Source organism: Trachurus japonicus, chromosome 17 (assembly GCF_045865225.1).
Source record: "Trachurus japonicus isolate A0001 chromosome 17, Traja_1.0".
NCBI classification, from domain to species: Eukaryota; Metazoa; Chordata; class Actinopteri; order Carangiformes; family Carangidae; genus Trachurus; species Trachurus japonicus.
This window is the reverse complement of record NC_140923.1, coordinates 27,470,630-27,498,627: the sequence shown is the minus strand read 5'-3', so window position 1 is coordinate 27,498,627 and position 27,998 is coordinate 27,470,630. Positions and strand designations below refer to the sequence as shown.

The following is a 27,998-nucleotide window of genomic DNA, read 5'->3' as shown; positions in this document are numbered from 1 at the left end:
CCGCTACTTTTTTCAGTAACTAGCATTCAAAACAATTACTGTTTCCCCGTTATAACGCCGTTACTGACAATAAAATGCACCATTACTTGACTCAAGAAGTCCGGTCACAAAATAACACATCTGTTAAAGTGTATGTCATATACACTTTTTTTCCGTTCATCAACTAGTCGGAAAAAAGCTGGAACACACTGAGGAGAAGGAGGAATACTGAGTGAGTTGGTTAGTTCCAGATAAACAGGTGGTTATAGGTTTATGGTTAGAGGATTAGGGGGGTGAGTCCAAGAAATTTGACATATTTGAACATTTTATAAAAAAGTAATTGAATAGTTACTTGTCCTGGTAATTAGTTACTTTTATAATGTAGTAACTCGGGGCGGTGCGTGGCGCAGTGGTTAAGGCGGCCGCCCCATGTAGAGGCTACAGTCCTCAATGCAGGCGTCCCCAGTTCGTATCCCGCGTCGGGCAGACCTTTCCTGCGTGTCATTCCCCCTCTCTCTGCCTCCCCCTTTCCTGTCTATCTATACTGTGTGCTATCAAATAAAGGCAAAAACGCCAAAAAAATATACTTTAAAAAAATATAATGTAGTAACTCAGTTACTAACTGTTTTTTTTTTTTTGGGGGGGGGGGGGTAACCAGTAACTCTAACTAATATACTTTTTAAAGTAATGTGCCCAACACTGGTTATCACCAAGTTGATATAGATCTGTGGCTGCAGCGACGCCAGTTCAACCAGTGCTGGAACGGTTACACACCACTGGTCAAACAAGCAAAGAGACAGCACGCAGGCTGCTGGCTGTGAGGAAAACTGCTTTGGTAATTAGGTGAAGTACTTCAGATTAATTATACTATTTAACAGAGATGTATTGTGCAGCAGTAGCAGACTGGAGCTATAAAGGGTGACAGCAGGAGATAAGGAGAAGAAAGATCTTTCCTCTGCAGGGCTCACTCTCCATCTTCATAACTTTGGATCATTTACACACTCGTCTATAACATCAAATACTTTTCAGTGAAATCCAAAATATATTTGCTATTATTCCACAGTATTATACTATTGCAAAAAAAATCGGATTAAAAATCGATTCCAGGCATAAAAAACTTTTCATATCGTCCAGTCTTGTCAGTTTACATTTTTTGGTGACGTGCCTTCAGCTCACCAGTCCAACAGAAAGCACTGGTTCAGCTTCTTTAACTTGAATGCATTCAGACAGGAACATGACACACTCAGTCTGTTACACTTGGACATGTCATGCTGCTGGAAATGAAAGCCTGCTATGTTTTCACAGCCTAGCCTGTTAGCTTAGCCTGACCTCTGCCTGCACTGGAAGCCTCTCCTCTGACTGACTGTTTCCACTGTGGCCTGCCGAGCTCAACACACAGTCAGCATGAAATTCTTCAAAATACAAACTGCTGTTGTACGTTCACCTGCCGCTAAATGCTACTTGCCGAGTAAAACCTGCTATCATATTGTGTCATATGTCCAACATAGTGAAACATGGTCAGTCTCACATTTGATCCTGTGATCACCGATCTATGAAATATGAAGCCATATGTAGCCTACACAGTAGGCCTGTCACAGTTATTTATTACATCATCTCCTGAATCCTGAATCATTTTGCATAATGGTTCAAATGGTTTCCATTCATCTGTTTTAAAACAGCTGGATGAAACTAACAGCAATGTCATAGTTCATCACTATTTCCCACATCATTTTCCACCATTTGAGTTTTGATTGGTCCTCTTTTAATGACATCAGCACGTTGCACCCTCTTCTGCTGCTGTGGTTTAATGGCACATGAGTGGAACCACAAACAATTTATCTGGAGGAACTTAATTTCTAATACTGGACGACCACATTTCAATGAGCATATTGACATCAGCATCATGGATTTAGTTACAAAGCCAATGGCTCTTCTTCTTCATAAGGTGTATTATTAGACTATGTTCAGGCTTATACTATAATAGTGGCATCAAATTATCAGAAAAAGACAATTCAATTGTTAAATCACAATTACTTATTTGGCAATTAATGGGCAACTCCAATTTTCATTCTATACAGTACTATGTGACCTAGAATCAGCACTTTATACTGTGTCAGCAGTCAGTAAGGTTTCAGTAGTTGCAAACAGTTCAATAACCAGATCTCTTTGATTTCTGTCACTAGTCTGGGTTCAGCCTGGCTCCGCCTATGGGACTGAAATGCTTTCCGAGCTTTTCTCCTGCAGAGGATACTGGTTGAGTGGCTGACGACAATGAAGTTGAGGTTATGTGCTAAGTTTGAAGTTGTACTTCATACACAATGGCGGAGGAGCTGGATGCGGCTGCTGTGACGCTGCTGTCGTTGACAGATATCTAGCACACACACTCTTTGCTTTGCTCATTGCAGTGGGGGATGGTTCCGGCTGGTAAAGGCAGATCCAATAGTTTTAAACTTCAACAGAGTGTCCACCATACATGATGTAAACATCTCTCAACGGAGTCTGAAATGAAGGGCAGGAGACTGGTTAGGACCAGGCTGGTCTGGGTTGACCACCTGCTAAAAGCCCTTTGTTTACTGGAAATATTATGTTGCACAGTTACACATTTTCTGGAAGTGGTTCTTTCCAGACCATGTATGAGTCAATTATACAAATTAATGCTCCAAAACTCAGTGCATAAGACTTGTTCTCATAGTAAATATGACTGAAACTAGATGATCATTACCCCCGGTCAAAATTAAAACTCTGTTTTTTTAAAACATCTGGAGGAATTTTCCATTGTTTTTTTTGTTGTTGTTTTTTAATTTGTTTATCAAGTGATCAGTAATACTAGAGCTGTGGTTGGTCAGATAGAGGAGACAGACCATAATGTCCACAGTGGGAGGGATAAGTGGAATGATAGATGGTTGGTGGGATTGATTTAACAAGCCTCCCACTCCATGTGCAGCACTACAGTGTAACACTGTATGTAATCTGGAGTGACCAGGGTCAACCTGCTCTGGCTGCCAAAAACATTTTTACAATGTTGGACATTGACTCGAAAATGAAGGAGGAGTTTTATAAACATGAGATCAAGACTTCCACATGTTTATACATGTTTGTACAGGAACTGGTGATCCTGGATCATACACAACTCAGAAACTGAGATAAAGACAAAACCACTGAGCAGAAAGTCAAACCGTTACCATGACATACATACAGGATCTCTGTATAGGAGATAAGACCACATACTGTAGAAGCTGAGCCGGCAGTTTGTCAATGAGGTATCCCATATCTGGTTAAAACATACAATACAGGGTGTGGTAGAGGATGTGCACCATGACATGTGTCAGAACCAGTGCTGGGCAGAGCTCAATGAGGGTTGTGCTTTAGCTGAGTGCACACTTGGTATTTCCATTGACTGGACTTGTGCATTCAGAGTTAGACAACGGTAGTAAAAAGGCAAATCACACTGATTTATCTCTTCTGGCGCTCTACTACATGCCCAGTCCAAGCTGCCAGGACTGCTGCAGTGGAGGTTTTGACAGTAGCATCTGCACAAAGGCCACGGCGGCTGTAGGGCGTTTCTTTTTTCTTTTTCGGGGCATCACAACCAGAGGGAGGGGCAGCGAAGGCCATGGTGCCATGACGTCTGTAAAATCCCTGTCCTGTCCTGGCTGTATCATGCTGTGCCTGTGAGGTACAGCTGTCACGATTACTTGTTTTCACAGTTAATTGTGGTATTAAATGCCACAATTAATTAATAGTAAAGATTCCGAAATACTGTTGATGTTGGAACCATATGTCCATATCGGCAGATGTGCACCAAAATAAAGATACGTAACATTGAATTGGTAGGAATTTAAATGTTAGCTTGTCATTTGTAATTTAAAAAAACAAAAAACAAAACAAGAAACGATTGAAATAAACGTAAACATTTGGTATAAATAACAAATTATGACCTGACTATTTCAAATACTTCCATTGGGGGAATTAATAATTGGTCATATATTATATGACATAATAAATTTTTGAAATATTTTGTCTAAACAATGAGTAATGTAATTATATTTTGACTATATTTGATTTTATACATTCATAGTGTTGTGAAAGTAATAAATGCATAATAATCGTGATAATTGTAACACTGTGATTATTTCCCTGACAATAATTGTACCAAGAAAATGTATAATCGTGACATCCATAGGTACAGCTGTACATGACATTTCCTCTCCCTGCTGTCATGGAAAAGTGGGACTGGTTTGGAGAACATGAGCCCAGTCCCCCCCCCCCCCCAGCTCTAAAGGGCAGGACTCACAGGACAGCGTCTAGTGACTAGGTCAGCTGGAAAACCAACAACACACGTTATGACACATGCCATCACATTGATTGGCAGTTGGCAGATCTACGAGTGAAGCCGATCACAGTGCGAGTGATGTGATGTGTGCCAAAATGTTGAACTATGGCTTTAAACTTCATGTGTTTGTGGAGGAAAGTTGCATGTTGTCAAAGCTGCCTGGACTCCCACACCGGAGGCGTTTGTGGTGCAAGTTGACAAGAGGTGACAACCACTTGGCAGGTTGGTTAGCACATACACAATATAGGTGTTTGATTGAACTTTGGCTCTTATGTATGTTCATACATTCACACACACATACACACTCACACCTCTACTGATAACACACCTAGCTTAGCTCTCTGAAATCAGTGTATTCTGTCCTTCCTGTGAACCAGGCGGTGACAAACAGTGGTGGCTATAGGCTCTGAGCTGATGCTCTGGAAAAAACACTGTTTTTGAGCCAGCCTGTTTACAATCACTGTTTTATAACCTGTCATGGCTGAAAACAGGCCCTTTAAGTGGTCAGACTCTACAAAATAAGACGACAGGAAGAACAGCAGGGAAAACATATTGTGCTGCTCACATTGTTGTGTATCACTCTGAGAGCAGAGCACAGCAAAGAGGTACAAAGAGGCCTGTAATTACATGATGAAAAATAACTGGTTGAAGACATTTTAAGACACTGTAAGGCCTAAAATTTTGGTCATACTCTGACTACCGTTGTGTATTTTTTTTTTACAAAGACGCATAATTAAGCAATAATGCAGGATGAAGTAGCTGCATATAAAATATAATGAAGGAGTCGGAAGGTAAAAATCTGCACGAGCCAGTGGTGATGGCAGCGGCAGGGAGTGGTGTTTTCCTGCTCCTTCCAGCTGAGTGCAACATCACACATCTCTGTTTCCCATACAGTCAGTTATTTATGGGTGTGCTGCGTGTCTGTGTGTGTCTGTGTGCCAGGACCAGGCTCAATCCCAATATGTAATCAGCCCCCACCAACTGGACCTGTTGAGGGCTGTTGTATGAAGCACTGGAGCTGTGTATTGTTCAGTTAGTCATTTATCACAAAGTCAGGGGTTAAACATTTGTAGTGCAGCAGTTTTTAATAATTAATAATTAAATGATAATCGACCAAATGGAACCTAATTCAGTGCAACACCAGCACAGCACATGTGTGAGTTTGCACTTCCTGCATCTTCCTCCTTAGCTCTCTGAAGTTAAGTTTCTACACAGCGATTTATTATCACTATGAATTTATTTCCATTCATGTTTGAGAAAATCCCACGAAAATATCTATGTCTCCATGTGCACCTGCTAAAAGGGTAAAAAAAATCTGTATATTTCTCCAGGTCTGTGTCACAATCACATTGGTGTCAGTTTTATGTAATGTTGCTGCTGTGATGTCAACATGACATCAACAGGTCCTTTGTCTGTTTTAGCTTGGAGATGCGTCATGCGTGGGGAAAAAATCCAGTGTCATAGCTGCAGGTTGAGAGCAGTATGTGGCTCTACCTCTGTTAAAAGGGATAGTTCTGTTTTTTTTTTTTAAGTGGGGTTGTATGAGCTACAAATGCCCATTAAGTATCGTGCTGCACTGAGACACAGGCAGTACATTATTGTCAATCAGGGACCATTAATCAGCGTATTTTCACCGTCTATGATAAGTCCTGTCTCAAAATAATACACCAGTTCAAGAGTACAATATGAAGTAAAAATGTACAATGCATCAGCTGGTCAGAAAAAAGTTAGTTTATCTGCAACTAACCAACTCACTCAGTACTCCTCTGTGCAGGTAGGCCCCAATTCACAACAGTGTACTGCCTGTGTCTCGGTGCAGCACGATGCGCTGGTATTTCTCACTGGCGGGGAGTAGGGTTGCACCGAATGGCATTTTTTGGCCGAAGCCGAATACCGAATAAAATCAAAACGCTTGGCCGAATAACCGAATAATACCGAATACCGAAAGTGGTTATAAAGTTTTTAAATAAAATATTTTTTCAAACTTAATTTTCAAAGAAAGTAAATGTTTATTGACTATTCTGACAGTTTTTGAATATTCCAGTTGCCGTTGCTAATCAAAAAAGCACAACAAGTTACAGTAGCCTATATAAAGTTTTTAATTTAGGCCTATTTCGGCCCATTGTGAGTGCTGAAAGATCTATGCAAGTACATTCCAAAAAAAACCCAAGTGTCTTTTAAAACAGTGGTTCCTAACCTTTCTTGGTCAGATTTTTTTTAATTCATCAATTAGGCTACTAGACATTTCAGGCGACCTCATTTGAATTTCAGGTGACCCTACGTGGGGTCCCGACCCCAGGGTTGGGAAACACTGATTTAAAAGACATCGGCCACGGACGGAGTAGGCGACATGCTGGGACGAGGAACTTTCGTTTTAACCGCTGCAGCCGTCTCTCCCTCTTGTTCTCAGCATGCTGTTCAGGGTGTTTGGTTTTTAAATTATTCATTAAAAGGCGCGTTCCTACAGGAACGATCCCCTCTAGGGATGGGCATGATTAATCGATGATCGATTATTGATCGTTAAGAATTTTATCGATCACGGAAAATTTTTATCGATTTATTATAAGGGATCATGTAGAGGGCAGAGGTTGTCATGGAGAAATAAACCCCGGGTTTATTTTTTTCATAACAACCAATAAACTCTATAAAAGTACTATTATACAGGCCTATTATTATTATTACATGGTTTAAGAGTGAAATAATTCATTAAATATGACGGGACGCGCTTGTGTCGCGGACTCAGTGCAACAGAGACGTGAGCTGTGACACCGCGGCTCCGCCCGCTCTGATCAGCAGGTTTGGTTTTCAGCAGCGGTGTGGAAGGAGCCTCCACTCTCTCTGTAAGTTACAAGCTACAAGTCATTTATCTAACATCACAATTAGTCCGAAGCTGTTTAACGACGGTTAAAATGAAACTTACGGTAAATATCCTGCAGAGTTAGTTTCTCTTTTCTGTGCTCCCGTGATCAGAGCGCCGCTCCGCCGTGTGTTGGCGACAGAAATAATAATAAAACACACGCTTTCACATTTTGAAAGTGCTTGTGATTTTTTTTTTTTTTTGTACAAGTGCAGCCAAACACGAGGCTGAAGAGAGAGGGACAGCAGAGCTGCTCTGACAGCTCAGCTGCAGGTGAACCAGGCAGCGCAACGGTGCTTTTTTTTTTTACTGTAAATGATGCCGGCACCGGCACCGTGTCCCTACAGGTGAAGCACAAGCACACGGACGTCCGTGTACGTTGTTGTCTGACCTTCTTCCTTCACGGGGACTGCCCCGGATTACTGGCACACGCCATAGCCGCACGCATTTTGTTTTTTAATTATGAATATGAATATGAATATTAATATTAACGATTAATCGATAATTGATCGTTAATTTTCCCGAAGATCGATCAAAAAGATTTCTTCAAATGCCCATCCCTAGTCCCCTCTCAGCCCTCTCAGTGGCCGTGTCTCCGCTGCAGACAGGACGCACCGGGCTCTTGGAGCGACATGCAACGGTGCGCACGGTCACTGTGTAGCTTCCCCCCCACTGCTCTTGTTGCTGTTGTTTTTCCAGCAGTAGGAGTCACTTACTAATAAAGCTGGGGTTTAAGCTGCCGTTTCGATCGTAGCGCGATCGCGTATTTATCAGACTTTTTTTTTTTATATTCGGCCTTGCTTTGCGCTCATTCCACCGAAGGCCGAATATTGCTTTTTTTTGCAATATTCGGCCGAATATATTCAGTTACCGAATATTCGGTGCATCCCTAGCGGGGAGCAGAGACCTTTCGACTGCAGATATTATATTTAGTGGTCATTTGTACCTCATACAACCCCACTTCAAAAAAGCTGAACTATCCCTTTAATGCGTGCGCAAAATGAAAGCTAAGAAAAACAGCTGCAGTGCACTGCACACACCATACAGCCAGTGTGTTCCCGGCCTTACACTGCAGACATCACGGGGAAATCTCCCATACACCACTGCTTTTTTGGTTTGCTTTAACCACGTTTTAAGTCAAAGACGTGACATATTGTTGTCAGCATTTTGGGACCTAATGTCTCTGCCTGGCTGTCCCTCAGCTGTCTCTTGATTCACTGACCACCCACTGGAACTGAACTGCTTTGCTGCTCAGTACCCTCCTGTGTCTGTGTCTTCTAAGCAGGGGTCGTAAACCAAATATTCTCTGAAAAATCTGTAGGTCAATTTGACAGATTGCAAACAACATCCCTGTCCAGTTGGTGGCGAATGCCCATATTAATTAGCTATTGTGACACTGTAAGTGGTGGCACAGTGTGGATGTGCTTTTCTTTCACAACCTAATAAACGCACAGTGTAGGCTACATCTCGTTCAGGTTTAATATAAATTAAAAATGAATGAATGGAAATGAAATGCTATTGAATGTGTCTTTAATATCATTTAATTAGAAAATTAAAATGCTGAGTAAAAACAGATTATGATGGGATGTTTATGACCCTGTCTGTCGAACTGACAGACAACAAAAAAGGTAACACCATACATCTCTCTGTAACTCATTCTGCCTGGCTCTGCCTTTGTTACAGGAAAAACTGAGTAGAGAACAGTTCATTGTTTGTGGATGTTCTGACAGATTAAAAACCTAATGAATCAAATGTCAAAAAGAGTCAGCATATACACTTGGCTGGCTGTTTAAATAGCTGGACGGCTTGGCCATGGAAAGTCTATGTGTGGTGAGTCAGTGGACGATGCAGCTCTGTCATCGGACATTCATGTCAGCATGTGACTGCACTGTGAAGAGACCACACTGCTCTTCTAACACTATTACAGCAAGTTAAACTAAAACCAGTGCATTAACGATTCTGATTAAGTTTCAAGTCAGTCCGGTGATCTGAGGGAAAACTTGAACTGGACCCCTGGAGGCCAGCAACAAACCACTGGACTGGGAAATGCACATTTAATCATACTGGGATGATATGTGGTCTTTTATGTTAGTGGTAGAGCCACTGCATGGGGTGTGGACAACCAAAGGAAAATATCATAGTTATTAAAGGGACAAAGAGGAGTTTCTATTCGGTTATAAAAAAAGTCTCACGTTAATGTGGATGAATCTCCGCTACCCACACTTGTTAATAGGCCCATTTTCGATAAATATATCGTTCTGTCTCTATCGTTATTTTGTTATTATTAGTGGTGGCAGAAATGCTGGTCGAGCCGACCAGCGTTTCCTTCGTGGCGAGTCATCAGAATAACGCAGCCGAATCGCCGTTTATGGTCGGAACTACGACGGTATGTGAACCTCTTTGAACCTCTGACTTTAATTATTGATGAATGAAAACATGAGTCTGTCTTGCGCCGGTCAAAGAATTTTACGGTGCGCGCGGAGGCTCATAAATGTAGTGTGAAAACGCTTCGCTTTTCCAAAACTCCTCGTTGTCCCTTTAAGTTGGATTAATTAGTTTCTTTGAGCTTCATGTATCTTTGTTCCAGATGAATAAAATGTAAAGATTGTGGAGGTTGAGAGGTGGGAACATCTGCAAAGGTTTGAGCAGCAGCACAGCTTTAAACTCACAGAGGATCCTGTACATTTGGTTCACACACAAATACACACAAAGCCTGTCTTCAGGCCCAACAGTCAAAGAATACACCAGACCTGTCATACCTTCAATAGATGGAGCCTGGTCCTGAGCAGCATACAGCATCTCTTTGAAAGCCTGCAACAAAGAGACATGATCATATTACTACATTTCATCTGTTAAAACATTTAAACATTAAAAAGGCAAGCACTATATGATGTCAAATATCACCACTGTACACATGTGTTGTCACAACAACAAAGAATGAAGCTTGTGTTAGATTTCTTCTCCTACTCAGCATCTGAATTCTTTTAGAGGGTGCAGTTTGAATGGAGGTGGACACATGGGACACAGTACAGCTTCACTGCTTTGAAGAAGAAAAATACTTTATTCATCCCCTGGAGAGAAATTCAAATTGTCAGCAGCTTACATAACCTAAAATGATATGATATAAACGCCAAGTAAACGTGTATAGCCTAACAAATGGCATTGTGCATGACATTGGCATTGGGATGGTGTGCAAGGACAACGGCAAGGGGTAAACAAATGTTGAACAGTTGTGTACATCCACAGAAGTGCACTGAAATGAATTGATTAGACTGAGCTGTGATTTCAGGTGTAAACTACTTGTTAGTCAGAAGAGACAGACTTTTTTTTTTTTCAGGCTTTTGTTACCTATATTCACCTTTATTTCAGTCCTGTATTTAGTTATGCCTCCTCCAATGATAGTGATACATGTAATTAAAGTAGTAGCCTCCCTTGTATTGGTAGCACTCCTGTTTCCCTGCAGTTCCTGAGCAGCTTGGTGGACTGTGAGGTGGCAGACTATCAGTCAGTCAGTGATGTTAAACATGGCTGACACAAACATAAATGCAGTTATTTGGGCTATTTGCTGGCTTCACTGTTGGAGTCTAGCCAAAAGTTTATGTACCTCAAGTTTCCTTCACTTCTAAAATGCATGTCATGTGAGAGCCAATATTGTGTGTATATGTTAAATAATTAAAGTCCATACAGGTTTATCACATTTCTATGTCTCTGTGCTGGTGGCAGAACTGCAGGTTTCCAGATTCAAAGTCCATCCATCACGTTGTCATGGACACAATATTTCCTTGACACAGCGTCTTAAAGGAGACATATTCTGCCCCCTTTCCACAAATTAAAATAGTTCCCAGGTGTCTTAAACACATGTGTGTGACATGCTTTGGTCAAATCACCCCAAGGATCAAACATCACAGCTCTTTTCATCCTCTCAAAACAGCCCTGTTCAGAACGGCTGGTTTCAGAGCCTGTCCCTTTAAATGCAAATGAACCACTGCTTGCCCCGCCCCTTCTACTGGTACCAGGTAGGGGTGGAGTTATGCAAATTAGAAAACTAATTAAATCATTGAAAAAGAACTGAAGGAACAGCTGGTAAACCACATGGATTTTAACCTAGGGAGCCTGAAAAGGACAGATTTTTTGTCACTCCCAGATGTATGTTAAAGAGCCTTCAAAAAGTTATATTTCCATAATATGTCCCCTTTAAGACTTGGCACAAACCATCAAGAGGACTCAAGTACAAACTGCTCAGAGTGGTCAAAAGGTCAAACCCTCACAAAACATTTTCTTGCCAGTAGTACTTTCACACAGCACAGCACACTATTTTTCTTTTCTCATATTTGTCATATTGAAATTGGAGGTGCATGGACTGATGAATAACATTAATACAGGTATAAAATAACAAGCTAGAAATCCTGCTGTTGGTCTGACAGTAAATAAACAATTTAGATTCTACAGAAACCCATCATGAGCAGACCTGGAGCTGGGAACTCAGGTATCCAGGCTTCTTTCATTCCCTTCATCCACCTCCGATCATCATATTAATACAAATTCTATTTCTGGAAATATGTGTTCATCTTTTTTTTTTACTTTGTTAGATTAAATAAACAGGTCACAGATCACCTGTAAGAAGTGACTCATGTCGGAATGACTCCATAACCTACACAGGCAGGATACAGGCAATGGAACAGAGCTGGAAATGTATCTACTATTTATATTTCCTTTTTTTTCTCGCTCTCCCAGTAATAACGCAAAGCTGTTGATGCAGCCACTCAGTGTGGTCATGCTGTGCGAGTGGATGTGCAGCTCGTCGGTGCTGCTCCCCGACAGTCATTCAGTCTGAGTGAGTGCAGGACAGCAGGACAGGAAGACACTCGCCCTTTTTCATCTGCTCTGGCTGGAGGGCTAGATAGTAGAGTGGCTGGTCAGTGTTTCAGACCACAATGGCCCCACTGTGTGCCAGCCAGAGAGCCACTGAGTAAGGCACGCCGGCTTCTACAGCGAACAGCACAACAAGTCAAGGTCATTTCACAGCCCACACGTTCTAACTGTATCACCAGTGCAGCCACTACAGCCATGTAAACAACAGCAACAGACCATACACAGGACACACAGGGACAATAGCAAGACATTACTTTTCGAGTAAACCTTCAAAGTTGCATTGATTTTATAGGAAATTCCTTAATTCCTGGAAAGACATTACTATCTGATCGCAGAGCGCCTTCTCTCCCCGCCAACACTGGGTGACCATCAGGACAACGATTTAGGGGTCAAAAATGACTGGAATTCTCCTTTAATGGGTGTATTATTTTGTGATAGGACTTCTTGAGTCTAGTAATGGTAGGCCTACATTTTATTGTCAATAACAGCGTCTCTGTCGCATTTCTATTTTTATTCAATGTGTGCCTTACATGCAATACATTTTATTTATTAATTTATATTTATATTCTTTTCTATTCTATTTATTATTGTACTGTATGTTTTTAAGCTGTGGGTCCAATGAAAATTTATAGTATAATGACAATAAAGACTCTCTCTCTCTCTCATATAACGGGGCAAACAGTAACTTATCTACTACTGAAAAAAGTAGCGCCGTTAATAACACTGTTGTTCCCATCAGTTCTGCTGCCAATCAACTCTCTCCGTAAATGACATCACCAGTCACAGGAGACCCAGCAGGGATCATGAGTGGGTCTCTGAGGAGTTGGAGACCGGCAGACCCCTTCAGTTCTCCCTGATGGTTTCTACATGAGTGAGCCTCCCTCCTCCTGAAGCCCTCACAGCTTCTACTGAGATTCTCCTGTTCCCGACAATACCGTCCAAGCCTTTTGATTGTGCTCCTCTGATATCATCCTCCAGCAGAGACTGATCGGAACAATGAAGCCTTGTGCTGCTGCATTTAGAAGACGAGAGTAAGTCACCTCACTGCTATGTTTTTAGATTTGTTCACAGCATGTGGTGAAATTCTTTTGCCGACGCACAGAAAGTCCAGCAGCGACAACACAATGTAGCAGGGTTGTGTATTAGTGACAACAAGCGCTGTGTTTTCACTGACTGGCTATAAAAACAGAGCTCTAATGTGTGTGTGCCACTGTAACATGAGAGATGCAGAGTTTTCAAACACCGTGAGGAGGCGAGTCGACCACTGTGAGCTCGGTTTACCTCAGACAGAATTCCCACCAGCTCCACTGCCCTTCACCCAACACAACAGCTTCTTCTCACACAAACACAAGACACACACACATGAACCCAGCAGAAACCAGGTCCAGGGTTTCAGACCAACCAGAGATGTCAAAGCAGTCGGACACTGTAGATGCCACACATGACATCTCACTCAGTGCTAACCAAGTGGAGCTCCACAGCTGGAGTTGGCCGTCTCGTTGGAATTCTGTCCTCGTCCCAGGCTGTGTTCGAAACCGCATACTTCTCCTACTACTCGTACTACTCATACTAACGATTTGAGTATGCAGTATGTTCACACTGCGCAGTATGCGATTTGCAGTAGGCGAGAAGTTCCCGGATGCATACTAGATTCGGCCGAAATGTTGAGTATACATCATGAGGTCACTACTCATACTCAAACTACCCAAGATGCAACGCAACGTGACGTCAAGGACCGCCTCTTCCTTGCTTTTTTTTTTCTTCTTTATTTAAGTGTTCAAAGTGTACAAAAAGTGTCAAACACTGACACATAACACAACACGAGAGCTGTTTCATATTCAGAAAGACAATGGATAAAATAAATAAATACAGCAAGGATCTCATTCAAATAAGTAGAAAATGAAGAAAATTAGACAAACAGAAACAAAACAAAAATAAATAAATATTGTCATGTCAATACATAGGTGTGTAATAATCACTGTTAACAAATTCCATTAAATGTCAGGAAGTACAATAAATACCTTTTCATAGTTTTCTAAAAAAGTTGTGTTCTTCTTATTTTTAACTAAGGCTAGGGATTTATAGAGAGAATTGAATTCAATTAAAAAATGAGAAAAGGTTGGTTTGGAGGTTGCAAACTTTTGCTTATGAATAAAGTATTTACCAAATAAAATGAAAAAATTAACTAAATACTGAAGACTCCTGTTCTTCTTATTTTCATAATAACATATAACATCTTTAAGGGAGAAGCAGTATGACATGTTTACATGGGAGAAAATATAAGAACACAAGTCTGACCAAAATGTCATTGTTACATTACATGCAAAAAACAGATGATTTAAAGTTTCTTCAGTATGGCCACAGAAAACACAGGAGCTGTCCAAATCTATAAATTCTGAAATAATCCCCAGTCCAGAGCAAGTATGATGTAGCGAAGACGGCGGGCGGATCTTCGTCTCAGAGCAGGCAAAACTCTCCGGTAAGGCATTTTGAACGGGCAAATTCCGTTAACGGCAAGAGGTCGGTCCAAACGGCGTTTCCAAGCTAGCCACAGTGGGGACAGGTTCACTTCCTGTTTATAAAGTAAGAGCACTGACGTCATTGTAACGGCTTTCTTTATGGTCAATTGCAACGGGTGCTTTATTTTGACACAGAAACCGGAAGTACAGTGCTCACTACGGCTGGTTTTACTAACGCCAGAGAAGTCCGACTTCGTCCGACTAAAATTGTAAATAGGTGTTATTTTGTCATTTTTTCAACACCATGGGGATACGAAGTAGTACTTTCTCGCCTGAAAATGTTTCAAATGTTGCTGAAGTTATATATTTACAGAGTTTAGAGCTTAAGTGAAATCAGCTTCAGGGCGGCTGATTTCGGCTCGGGCAGGAGCGAAATGCATTGTGGGTTATCATAGTACGCAGCAGTGTGAACGCTCTGCATACTGTATGATCGATTAGTATGTAGTATGGAGTATGGAAGTATGCAGTATGGAAGTATGTAGTATGGAGTATGTGGTTTCGAACACAGCCCCAGTATGCAACTGGAATAGTTGAAGGAAACATGTCCACATCCTCAACACTAGGTGGCGATATGCATCGTTTCAGCGGGTCCCTTTCTAGTTGACCCAAAGTAGCCAAACATTTTACTTTGGCTCCTAACCAGTGGAAAAGCAAACTGGTTCTTTGGAGGCACCAGAGTTGAACTAGTTAAGCACCAGCACCAGCACCAGCACCGAACCAGCACTGGAACCAGTTTGGTGGAAAAGGGGTATATGAGAGAGACTAATGCATTTACATGCACTTAAATTGTCCAGTTTTAAAGAAATTAAAACTGTTGTCTGAGGAGACTAAAAACCAAAGAGGGAGAGTTATGCGGAACGGCTGCGGAGCCATCCGGCAGTCCTCCGCAGCACTAGACACTGGAGCATGGCGCATAAATTCAGCACACAGCAGCTCGCGCGCAACAGGAAATCGTGTAGAAAATACAAAACAAAACACCCAGTTAATTTTCAAAATAAAATACACGTTGTTTACGGTGGATTATATTTCCTGCACTACACCTTGAAAACATTTTAATGGGCCGAGGCCGGTCACAGGTCAGAGGTTTTCAGACACCATTTCACCACGTTGACACCATGAACAAGGAGATACTGATCGTAAAATCACAAAAGAGCGTTTCAGTGACGGTGAGCAGCCTGACGCTTTCATTCTGATATAATAATTTTTTTTTTCTGGATGCACTGTAGTTTATGTTTCGGCAGTGTCCTCCCAGAGCAATATGTTTTACATAGGCTACGTTTCTGAAAATGGGTATTTTGAAATGAGATTCAGGCCCTTGTTGCAGGAAAATATCTTCAAAATATGACTGAACATGGCCTATATATAGCTAGATTAAAATCCCAGGTATGTTGTTTATGTATTTTGTGTCATATTCTAACATTGTGTTATTGTAGTGGCACACTCATTGACAAGAAAACTGGCACTCCATGTCACAAAGGTTGCCACCCCTGCTCTACATGCTCTTCTACCATAACACACGGCCACACAGGAACCTGCTTCTTTGATGCACCAATCTGATGTCAGCAGCACACACACACACACACACACACACACACACACACACACACACACACACACACACACACACACACACACACACACACACACACACACACACACACACACACACACACACACACACACACACACACACACACACACACACAAAGGACACAGGGTATATAGGTGATAAGTGCAAAACAAAGAGCTTTCCCACACTTCTCCTGAGGGCCATGAGGTGTGTGTTTGTGTGTGTGTGTATTGGTCAGTAGGCTGGCTCAGCATGGGCTCAGGTGCAAGTTTCCAAAACAAAACACACGCAGCTCAACAGGAAGGAGGGCAGCGCTGCTTATCCTAACAGATTACCCTACTTCTGTCCTTTTCCCCTTCACGCTCCCTCCACCTCTCTCTCAGCCCCTCTGGCCCTGGAGCTCAGTCAACTGCTTTTTTCTCTTTTTCCTCTCTCACTCTCTCTCTCTCTCTCTCCCTCACACACACATGCACACCTCTTTCTTGATCCACACACCTCATTTGTGGCCATCATCACTACAGCCAGACAGTTGTGCCACTAGAGCTGACCAGAAACCTGCTGGACTGATCCTTTTCTACACTTCATCATCTCTCTCTAATGTTTCCTCCTTTCTCTCTCCTCCCTTTTTTTTGTCCTACTTTTGTCCATTGATTTAGAATTCATTATAACAGCTCTCTCTCTCTCTCTCTCTCTCTCTCTCTCTCACTCCTTCTCCTTAGCCTAATCCCCGTTATACATTCCAGCCCCTCTCTCTCTTCCTTTATCCCCACCTATGAGGAGACAAACACTTTATATCTTGACACCAAACTGTCAGGGGGATTATACGAGTTATAAAAAGGATTATGCCCTGGTTTGCGTCCCGTGGAAACCTAAGATGTCAAGGTTTCCCCTTGTTTCTGTGTTTGTGTGCGCTCACACAGCCCGTGCAGCGAGTGGGAGAGAGAAGAAGAAGGGAGCTGCTGTGTTTGTGAATCCAACGCCTCTGAGCGGGTTAGTTAGAGCGGGAAGCTAAATCCCAACAACTGAGGCTTTTGGAGATAAATTTGATGCGTGACTGTGATGTCACGCTTAGTGACGTACAAATGACGCAAACTAAAAGCAACACCAAGGTTTTCACTCAGTATTAGCAGCTGACTAAGCAGTGCAGGGCTTCTGTCAGGAAAAGTTACTTTTTAGTTAGTCCAGGTCCAACACCTGTCCTCTACTGACAGGCCACTGCTGCTTTTCACTGGATGACTGACTGGACCTGCAGGCCAGTTTGACGATAATTGACTTCTCTGAGTTAAAGGAGAATTCCGGGCATTTTCTAAATAACGCTCTACAGCTCTAGGTCCCCGATGGGAAAAGACCTGAGAAAAACATGTGCAGCCAGGACCTAGTTCTCCTCCTGCTAGCTGTGCAACATTGCAGTTAAAGGAATAGTTCACCAAAAAATGAAATGAAATTCCGGTTTGTAGTCCAACGAAAACTTTGTATGAGAGTATAGGGCCTGACACAAAAACGTCCATAAAACTACACAAAAAAACATTTAATATTCCTCCACACTGGTCGACCAAGAAAATCTTTGGTCAGGGGCAGCCCTATATGGTGAATGAACAAATTTCGTGGCAGATAATGTGTTATTTAGAGGCTGCATTTCGGTGCCCCGATCGCTCCCACTATATGGATATACACAGCTCTAGAATGGATCTAAATATTGTCTGAAGGTCTCCTAATGACACCAAAGTTATATGGGTGAGTAAACAACAGAAATAAGGTCCAGGTTGTAAAAAAAACAGCACTTCTCCTTGAAGGCTCTACCTCAGCACTCTCCATCCAAATGATGGGTAGAAATTGGCCACTGTGATCCCCTGTAGGGATAAAACCAAGTCATCTATGAGTGGTCTGTGGGACCGCTTTAAACGGACCACAGTTTGTTTCTTCTGACAGTCCTAGGCTCTTTGTTTGGGCAGGTGTGAAAGCTAATCAGAACTCTGGTGGAGACCAAACGTGGGCCTCAGTTCAGTTTGAGTGAACCCTGGTGCGGCTCGTATACAGTGTGAACGCTCACCGGACCAACACAGGACCAGATGGAGAAGTGGACAACAAACACAGCCCAGCGCAAAATATGTCATCCATCGTATTTTGGGTGGCATCTTTTCTTCATTTTTCTCAGTGTCGGAGTGAAACGTTGGCCTGGTGGTCATATTAACAGCATGCTGAGCCATGTGCATCTGATGAATAACAACAGAACAAATACAATCCCCACAACAGCTAACCTAACATGTTGCTCCATGTTTGCCGTTGGTTATTCTGCATCAGGAGGGATTTCCCCTCCTACACTCCTTTTAACTATACGTGACGTTGTTCATTAAGTTTTGTGCTCTTCAGAAATCATAGAGTGAAAGCAGAACTGAAACAAGTGACAAATGCAACAGTGTTCCGACTTTCAGCCCCCAGTCGAACTGAGTCCTCTTGGTCTTGGTGTGAAAACATCCTAATACATTCTGTTTGTCAGTGAGGAGCCAACACATTAGAAGCACATGCCTCCTGTGCTGCTGCTCCTCCACAGGCCTCAGCTCCACCCAGCCAGGCATGGACTCTTCACCTCTGAAGGGCTGCTGTGGTATCTGGCACCAAGCTGTTAGCTGCACATCCTTCTAACCTGTAGGTTGGGACTATGGATCAGACTTGTTTCCAGTGTTGGGGGTAACGATTTACAAAGTAACGAATTACTGTAACGATATTACTTTTTTGGGTAACGAAGTAAAGGCGCATTACACTAAAAATATTGGTAACTAAACTACTTTACTAGACCATAGGAACACGCTTTCCTGCATTACCCAAGCCGTGTTTGCCTGTGTGTAGAGTTTCGATCTGTTCGGTGCAGGCATGTGTGCGTGCTGGCTGTGTGCTTGCTACCTGCATGAGCACGTTGCCATAGAGATCGATTTGAGTCGAGTGACGTTGCTGCCGGTGCGAGAGGGAAATGGAGACGGAGACTGGGGGTTTCGGCCAGTGGCGATATTCTCATTACTTTCAGTTCAGAGAGAGGCAAATAAATATATTGTTGAGCTGCAGCAGAAGAGACGAGGGAGATTATCTATGTGGTTGGTAAAAAAAAAAAAAAAAAACTCGGCAAACGAGGAAGAGCTGCTGTGATCAGTGTTGGGCAGCAGGTACCCACTCAAGTCCAAACGCCCTGACCAGAGGGATCACAGACGGAGTGAAGGCAGCGGTGACGTCTCAGTCCCGGTCACAGAGCTGAGCAGCCAGGTACTGGAGAGGGAGGAGAGGAGCGCAGCGCGACGGACATATGGCGTGCATAGCGGTGCTTAAAAGACTTGTAACACCTAGAAAACTCCACAGTTTGCTGGAAATCACCCAGATGCGAGGAAATGCAGATATAGAGCTTTTACCCTGGTACGTATTAATTCAGTATCCGCAGCCATTTGTGGCAAAGCTGTGCCAAACGTGCTAAATAAAGACACAAAAACTTCCACCGCAATCTGTTTCAGGTTAAAAATAATATTTATAAATAAATCTATTTGCATCTACTCCTCCCAATATTTTGCACATTCTGGCAGAAACGCTCATATTTGCATATTCATCAAGGCAAACAGCTAAATGGATTGCATGTGCAATTTTGCCCGTTTGAGAGACGCAACCCTTGGTGCGCCCGGTTAGATCAGCTGTGCAGTCAAGTTTGCACACGTTTTTGTACACGCAAACCTTTAGTACATCCGGGCCTAAGTGATGATACTAGGGCTATGATGTTTTTCCATGTATCTACTCGGTAAATTAAGAAATGGGAAAGTAAAGTAATAAGTAGTGAAGTTACTTTTCAAATGCAGTAACGACTAAAGTAATTTCATTACAATTTACAGAAGTAACGAGTAATAAGTAACTAATTACTTCTTAGTAACTTCCCCAACACTGCTTGTTTCAGCATGCCCCCACACCATTATCAGTTTGTGTTTTGGTTCTTATCTCACCACTGTCTGCTGATGATGTCATGTTTCTTTTTTCACTTTAGATCCAGTTTTCAATTCCAACTTTTAGTTTCAATTCAATGTTACTGTTCTAGCTCCGTATGCTCCGGCCCAGTTGTGTGGACTTGACCAACGTCAAACTCACATCAATCATTAGAAATGAAAAATACTAGGGCTGACCCAAAAAGATCGAAGCTTCGAAACTTCGTTCGTTGCCATGGTAATCGATCATGAAGTCTGTGATCGATTGTTTTTTTTTCTTCCCTTTTTCCTTTTTGACACCGGTTGTCATTGGCAATTGTTACATTAAAATGAGTAGGCGACTTGGCATCCTGGAAACCTGCCTGATCTCCCGGTGCATGGAAATTAACAGAAGACGTCCAAACTAAGTTTCTGTTACCAGCAGATCATTTCAGAGTAAACACACATGCACAATCCAACGGAAAGGTGCCGCATTGCCTGCTCCCTCCTCGTCGTGACTCGTGAAAGTGAAAGTGAAACTTAAGTGAGAGCCGGGTTCCTGCCATGCTCCTCAAAGCTGCTTAGTGCCAGAGAAAGCGATACAGACCCCCTCAGGCCATGACAGAGGTGTCAATCAACCTGTTGTAAGTCCATGTATCATCACAAAAGTTATGAAAATATTATATGAAGGTTGAAAAGTTCCTTAGTGTTGATTTAAGATCGGCAGGGCAGAGACGTGAGCTCTGCACGGCGCGTGGTATTTTTGCCTTTCCCTCATCACAATGTGTTCGAGGTAAATGCGTAGCCGGAACTACATTCCAGACATGGCTGTTGGGCGGAGTGATTTCATGTGTTGTAATGCTACATAATTATACGTTGTTATTATTTCATAGCGTGGCGAATGTGCAGGTCACAACTTGTCCACCAGAGTGTTTTGGAGTTGTTGGATAGTGTATTTAGTTTGATGAGGGAAACGCGAAAGGACCGTGCAGCTCACGTCTCTGCCCCGCCGATCTAAAAACAGCTTGCACCGACAATTAAAGGTAATGGACCTACTGCTACGACTATAGGGATTATGGCAATAGGCCAATTTGCCAAAATGTTGAACTATCCCTTTAAGTCTTTGGCTGCAGTACTAGAGAACAAAGGAATTCAATACTTCTACTCCAGTAGTGCTGCACGATTAATCTAATCGCAATCGCAATGTCATGCTGTGCAATTATGTAATCGCATAAAAGACTGCGATTTGCGATTTTGTAAACAAATATGCATGTGTGTGCCTGTGAACAGGATTCTCTCTTTTAAAAAAGAAAGAAACTATTTATCTAACATTTTGAAAAATACAGACATTGAACATGTAGCCTACATGAAAATAGAGTCATATCAGCACAAATATTACAATGAACGGGACTGTCTCCCGTGTGGTGTGGAGCACGGTGACGCCACAGTCACAGTGTGCAGCTGCAGGTATAGTCACGTGACTACCCGGCTTTCAGCAGAGCAGAGCAGCCAACATGGACGCCGAGGAGGAACGGGAGGAACAAGCTCAGTTGGTAGCGAAAAAAAATGCAACTTCTATTATATGGCGATACTTTGGATTCAGGTACGACGACACTGAACAGCAAGATGTGCTGTGTAAAACATGCAAAGCTAAAGTCAGTACGTCCCGCGGCAACACGACAAATCTGTATCAACAACTGAAACACCATAACGAAAAATACGAGGAATGCATGCAAATTAAAGCCCAACAAAGTAACGAGAAAGATACAACTGAAAAACGCCTGAAACGACCACAACAACGAACAATTACGGATGCATTTGCAAGTGTCACACCATACGAAAATACCTCAAAAAGACACAGGGAAATTACTGACTCCATAACACACTATTTGGCACGAGACATGGTGCCGATTTATACAGTTAACAAGGAGGGATTTCAAAAAATGATCCACACGCTGGACAGGAGATATCAGCTACCCTCGCGGAACTTTTTCTCCCAGACCGCCATCCCCGAGCTCTACAATAAACGGCGGAGTGAGGTTCAAATGGAAATGGCCACGGTCAAGTTTTATTCGACAACAACGGACTTGTGGTCAAGCAGGACCATGGAACCATATCTTAGCTTGACCGTCCACTTCATCGATGGTGACTTCGAACTAAAAAGCCGGTGCCTGCAAACATCATATTTTCCCCAGGACCACACGGGGGAGAATATCGCTGCTGGTCTGAAGGAGGCTTTGGCAGCGTGGGGGCTCTGTGAGGAACGGCAGGTCACCATAACAACAGACAACGCTAGCAACGTTATAAAGGCTGTGGAGCTTAATGAGTGGCAACGATTCCACTGTTTTGGCCATAGACTCCATCTGGCTATTGGTAAGTTAATGATTATTTTCTACACTCCTTTACTTATCTACTGTTTGCTCTTTCTTTGTTTATTTGATCATTTTAACTATCTGTATCTTGTTAACTCGCCTTATATGATCAAATTGAGACTGCATCAGCCCTACATAGCACAGCACTTTATGTAGTACTTATGTAGTGTCAATGTAAACAAACAAATCATGAAAAAATGCTACAAGGAAAAAAATATATAAATATGTCACACACACACACACACACACACACACACACACACACACACACACACACACACACACACACACACACACACACACACACACACACACACACACACACACACACAACACACACACACACACACACACACACACACACACACACACACACACACACACACACACACACACACCTCTATTTACTGTCTTTGGCTGCAGTGCCCGGTGCCTGCATAGCGCCGCGGAACGTCCACCGGACGCGGAAGGGCCGCGAACAGCCGAGAAACGGAGCCAGTTTACTTTCTGTGCCCATATTAACCGCTGGTGTGGTGTCGCGCCGTGCACCTCCGCGGCCGGCTCGCGCCGTGCAGCGTCTGGTCTCTTTTGTGTGAGAGCCGCGAGCAATCGCGTCAAGCTGGGCAGGAAGTCAAACATGAAACAACGAGAGTATCCGGTCAATTTTCAAAATAAAACACCGCGACTGTGTGTGCTGCGGCGGGGTAATATTCAAATATATCCGAACGAATTACGGGTCATTCAATAATCGTTCGAACCTCTCACACGCACGCACGCACGCACGCACGAACGCACGCACACACACACACACACACACACACACACACACAGAGAGAGAGAGAAAGGAGAGGTTCATTGGTGTCTTTCACTCTTCTCTTTCACAGAAAATGCTGTAAAAAGTGAAGCTCACCGAACCAACAAGTCTATTGGAACATGCAGGAAGCTTGTGGGCCACTTTTCCCATAGCTGGAAGAAAAGAGAAGCTTTAAGGTTGGCACAGAGGGAGCTCAACCTCCCAGAACATGCCATGGTGACAGACTGCCAAACACGATGGGGGTCCACACAGAAGATGATATCAAGAATCCTGGAACAACAACGTGCCTTGACCAAGGTTCTGTCTACTGACCGCAAAGCTGGATGTCCTGGAATCCATAAACAGGGCTCTCAGCCCTCTGCAGGACTTCACGGATGCGTTGTCAGCTGAGCAATATGTAAGCATATCATACCTGAAACCCATTCTCCATATTCTGAACACCTCATTACTGGCCGAAGACCCAGAGGACACCAACCTTACCAAGTCACTGAAAGCTAAAATCCTAAGATACCTCAATGAAAAATATGAAGTTACACAGGCCCTGCTGAACATCACAACGTTCCTTGATCCAAGGTTCAAAGCAAAATACATGAGCACAGAGGAGACGAGGACCATAAAGGAACGAGTGGTCTCTGAGGTGATAAGTAATAATGTTCTCTTTTGCTGCCATGATATAATTCTTATGTAGCTATTCTAAAGTGTGCTATATAAATTTAAAAAAAATCTTCTTCTTCTTGTTCTTCTAGGTGGTGGAAATTCACCAGCAGCAGCCTGAACCTCAGCGCACCATGGTGATGGAGGATAGTCCGGATTTGGACAATTCACCACCTGCAGCTAAAGCTAAGAAGAAATCTTTAGCCAGTTTCTTCCAGAACAGCACATGCATGCCATCAACAACATCAACACCAACTACCTTTTTGGTACAGTGTAGGGATGCAGTGACTACTGAACTCAACACATACACTTACATGCCTGCTGTAGTTCCTGAAGAAGATCCACTGAAATGGTGGAAGCACCACAAAATAAATTTCCCTTTGCTGTCCAAACTAGCTCAGAAATATCTCTGCATACAAGCAACAAGCTCTGCGTCAGAGAGAGCTTTCAGTGCGAGCGGTAATGTTGTATCAGCCCATCGCTCCTGTCTGAAACCAGAAAAGGTGGATATGTTGGTTTTTTTTATCAAAGAACCTCTGAAGTGGTGGTAGTTGTACCCCTTTACAAAGTGGAAGAAAAACATGCTCATTTAAGAACAAATGTACAGTGGTACCATTTTTATTGCTTTTAGTTTGATTGACTTTTTTACTTTTAGAGAAAGTTGTAATGGGATACAAATTATAGCCCATTTTGAAATTTAACCACTGATTTTTGTTACACTCCTCCTTAATGTCATTTTTTGAGGATTCAAAATGTCTTATTTAATGAGTATTTTGTATTATTTTATTGTTGTTGTTGTACTACGTGTTAAGAGAAAGGCCTCCACAGGCCTTCAAGTTATAATGTAAAGTAACACAGCCTTTGCACTTTGAAGGAATGCCTTTATGTTAAGAAATAGGCATTTGTCTGACAAGTTATATTGTAAAGTAACACAGCCTTTGCACTTTAAAGAATGCCTTTATGTTAAGAAATAGGCATTTGTCTGACAAGTTATAATGTGAAGTAACACAGCCTTTGCACTTTAAAGAATGCCTTTATGTTAAGAAATAGGCATTTGTCTCTGTTTGAATTTTGCAGAAGTGAGTTTGAGTTTACAAATTTGCAGGAATACCTTTATTTTCAAACTTTTATTTATTTTTTGATATAAGTTATTTGGGGAGAAAATACAGTACTATAAAGTTCAGGTTTTCTATTTTTTGTGTCATGTTTGTATGTTTTCAGTTGAAAAATATACGAAATGATTGCAATCCTCTGTGTTGTCCTTGATATTCAAGCAAGCAGACTCATGACACCATTCATTTATAATATCGTAATCGCAATCGCAAATCGCAATATAGTCCACAATAATCGCAATCGCACAATTTCATCAAATCGTGCAGCACTATACTCCAGTATGTCTCATATAAGACTTGGCTCATAGGAGAGACAGCTATGGGAACTCAGAAGACAGCCGTGCATCATGTGACCTTTGAGTGTGGACTCTCTAATACCAGTCAGGCGGAGGCCAATACATTCACTCAGTTTAATTTTTTCACATTCCTCTGACCTTTTTACCCATTTCTACTCTACCTTTTCTTTTTCTCAGTCTTTCCACATTAGGATACTTTTTCTCTAAATGTTTCCCTTTGTTCCTAGAAAGAGGTCTAATTAGAGTTTTTGTGTGAGGATTATGTCCACAAAGTCTTCAGAAATGTCAGATCCTCCGCTCTCTCTTTTAATCCCCCTCTCCATCATTTACTTCCTTCTATGGACACTGACCTCTGAGTCTGTCCACATTTATCCTTTTTACCCCCCTACATCTTGCCCCCTCCCTCCCCTCTCTCTCTGTCCTTCATCCTTTGCTTTCCATCCTGATAAGATAATAAGAAGCAGAATCAGCAGCTGTCTGTTTTCTGCAAAGGGCAGCAACACCATGGACCGAAACACACACACACACACACACACACACACACACACACACACACACACACACACACACACAGGTAGGGGTGCCTCTACTTAAATCTGCATCTGGGACCAGATACGTCTGAACGGGGTGATAAGGCCTGTTGCCTCCCAGTACGACGCAGACATGAGGCCCTCTCTGGTCCAACTGTCACACACAGTACTACGTAAGACACTATGGGTAGAAAAAAACACGCCTATCTCTATAATGCATTATAACCATACTTATGAGTTATAATGCAGTTATAGCACTGTATAACTGTAGATATAAACACTCATAAATGATCATAATGCTTTATAACAATAATCATAACACACTATAAAACATTTTATAATGACATATAAGGTCAGGTATTATAATATGTTATATTTGTTAGTAACTCGCTGACAATGCCCACATCGATAATACATAAATATAGTTATAATATGTTATGATTTGATTATAAACGTGTATATCATTATAAACACCCTTAAAATATCATAAGACTTTATAACAATAAGCATAACACATCAGAGCATTTTATAATGGCTTATATGGTCAAGTATTATAATAGAGTTATAATGCCCTCCTGTATGATGTGTTATGTTTGGGCACACAATCTCAAAAAAGTGAAGCGATCCATTAAGGGAGCGAACAGACTTCTTTCACCTCCAGGCGTCATAGAAAGACCACAGGAACACATAACTGCTACAACACCAGTATACGCTATACAATGGATTTTGCATAATATGGGCCCTTGGGTTGGGGCTCGCAGGCGAGCGCCTGGTGGCCAGGTCTCTGCCCACGGGACCCGGCCGGGCCCAGCCCGAAGGAGCGACGTGGGCCCGCCTTCCAGTAGGCCCACCACCCGCAGGAAGGACCATGAGGGGCTGGTGCCGTGTGTTTTGGGTGGCAGCCGTGGGCGGGGGCCCCGGCGACCCAATTCCCGGACAACGACTCTGGCTTTAGGGACATGGAATGTCACCTCGCTGGGGGGGAAAGAGCCTGAGCTCGTGCGGGAGGTTGAGAGGTATCGGCTAGAGATAGTCGGGCTCACCTCCACGCACAGCCTGGGCTCTGGAACCCAACTCCTTGAGAGAGGTTGGACTCTCTTCCACTCTGGAGTTGCCCACGGTGAGAGGCGGCGAGCTGGTGTGGGCTTGCTCATAGCTCCCCAGCTCAGCCGCCATGTGTTGGAGTTCTCCCCACTGAACGAGAGGGTCGTTTCCCTGCGCCTTCGGGTCGGGGATTGGTCTCTCACTGTTGTCTCGGCCTACGGGCCGAACAGCAGTGCAGAGTACCCGGCCTTCCTGGAGGCCCTGGGAGGGGTGCTGGAAAGTGCCCCAACTGGGGACTCCATCGTTCTGCTGGGGGACTTCAATGCCCACGTGGGCAGCGACAGTGTTACCTGGAGAGGTGTGATTGGGAGGAACGGCCTCCCCGATCTGAACCCGAGCGGTGTTTTGTTATTGGACTTCTGTGCTAGCCACAGTTTGATAACGAACACCATGTTCAGGCATAAGGGTGTCCATCAGTGCACGTGGCACCAGGACACCCTAGGCCGGAGGTCAATGATCGACTTTGTAGTCGTGTCATCTGATCTCCGGCCGTATGTCTTGGACACTCGGGTGAAGAGAGGGGCTGAGCTGTCAACTGATCACCACCTGGTGGTGAGTTGGATCCGCTGGCAGGGAAGGAAGCTGGTCAGACTTGGCAGACCCAAGCGTATCGTGAGGGTCTGCTGGGAACGTCTGGCAGAATCCCCTGTCAGGGAGGTCTTCAACTCCCACCTCCGGGAGAGCTTTGACCGGATTCCGAGGGAGGCCGGAGACATTGAGTCTGAATGGACCATGTTCTCCACTTCCATTGTTGACGCGGCTGTCCGGAGCTGTGGCCATAAGGTCTCCGGCGCCTGTCGCGGCGGCAATCCCCGAACCCGGTGGTGGACACCAGAAGTAAGGGATGCCGTCAAGCTGAAGAAGGAGTCCTACCGAGCCTGGCTAGCTCGGGGGACTCCCGAGGCAGCTGACGGGTACCGGCAGGCCAAGCGGACGGCAGCCCGGGCGGTCACGGAAGCAAAAACTCGGGTCTGGGAAAAGTTCGGGGAGGCCATGGAGGAGGACTACCGGTCGGCCTCGAGGAAATTCTGGAAAACCATCCGACGCCTCAGGA

At 43.2% G+C, this 27,998-nt stretch overlaps 1 protein-coding gene across 3 annotated transcripts in view; it reads right to left on the bottom strand.

The window, feature by feature from the left end:
- LOC146970834 (solute carrier family 53 member 1-like) overlaps window positions 1-27,998 on the bottom strand; it is a 229,441-nt gene that overhangs the window by 20,281 nt on the left and 181,162 nt on the right. For all 3 annotated transcript variants that reach the window (XM_085804688.1, XM_085804687.1, XM_085804690.1), the window contains one exon: window positions 9,929-9,980. In XM_085804688.1, the coding sequence (XP_085660814.1) occupies window positions 9,929-9,980 (52 nt within the window). The remainder of the gene's footprint in view (window positions 1-9,928; window positions 9,981-27,998) is intronic.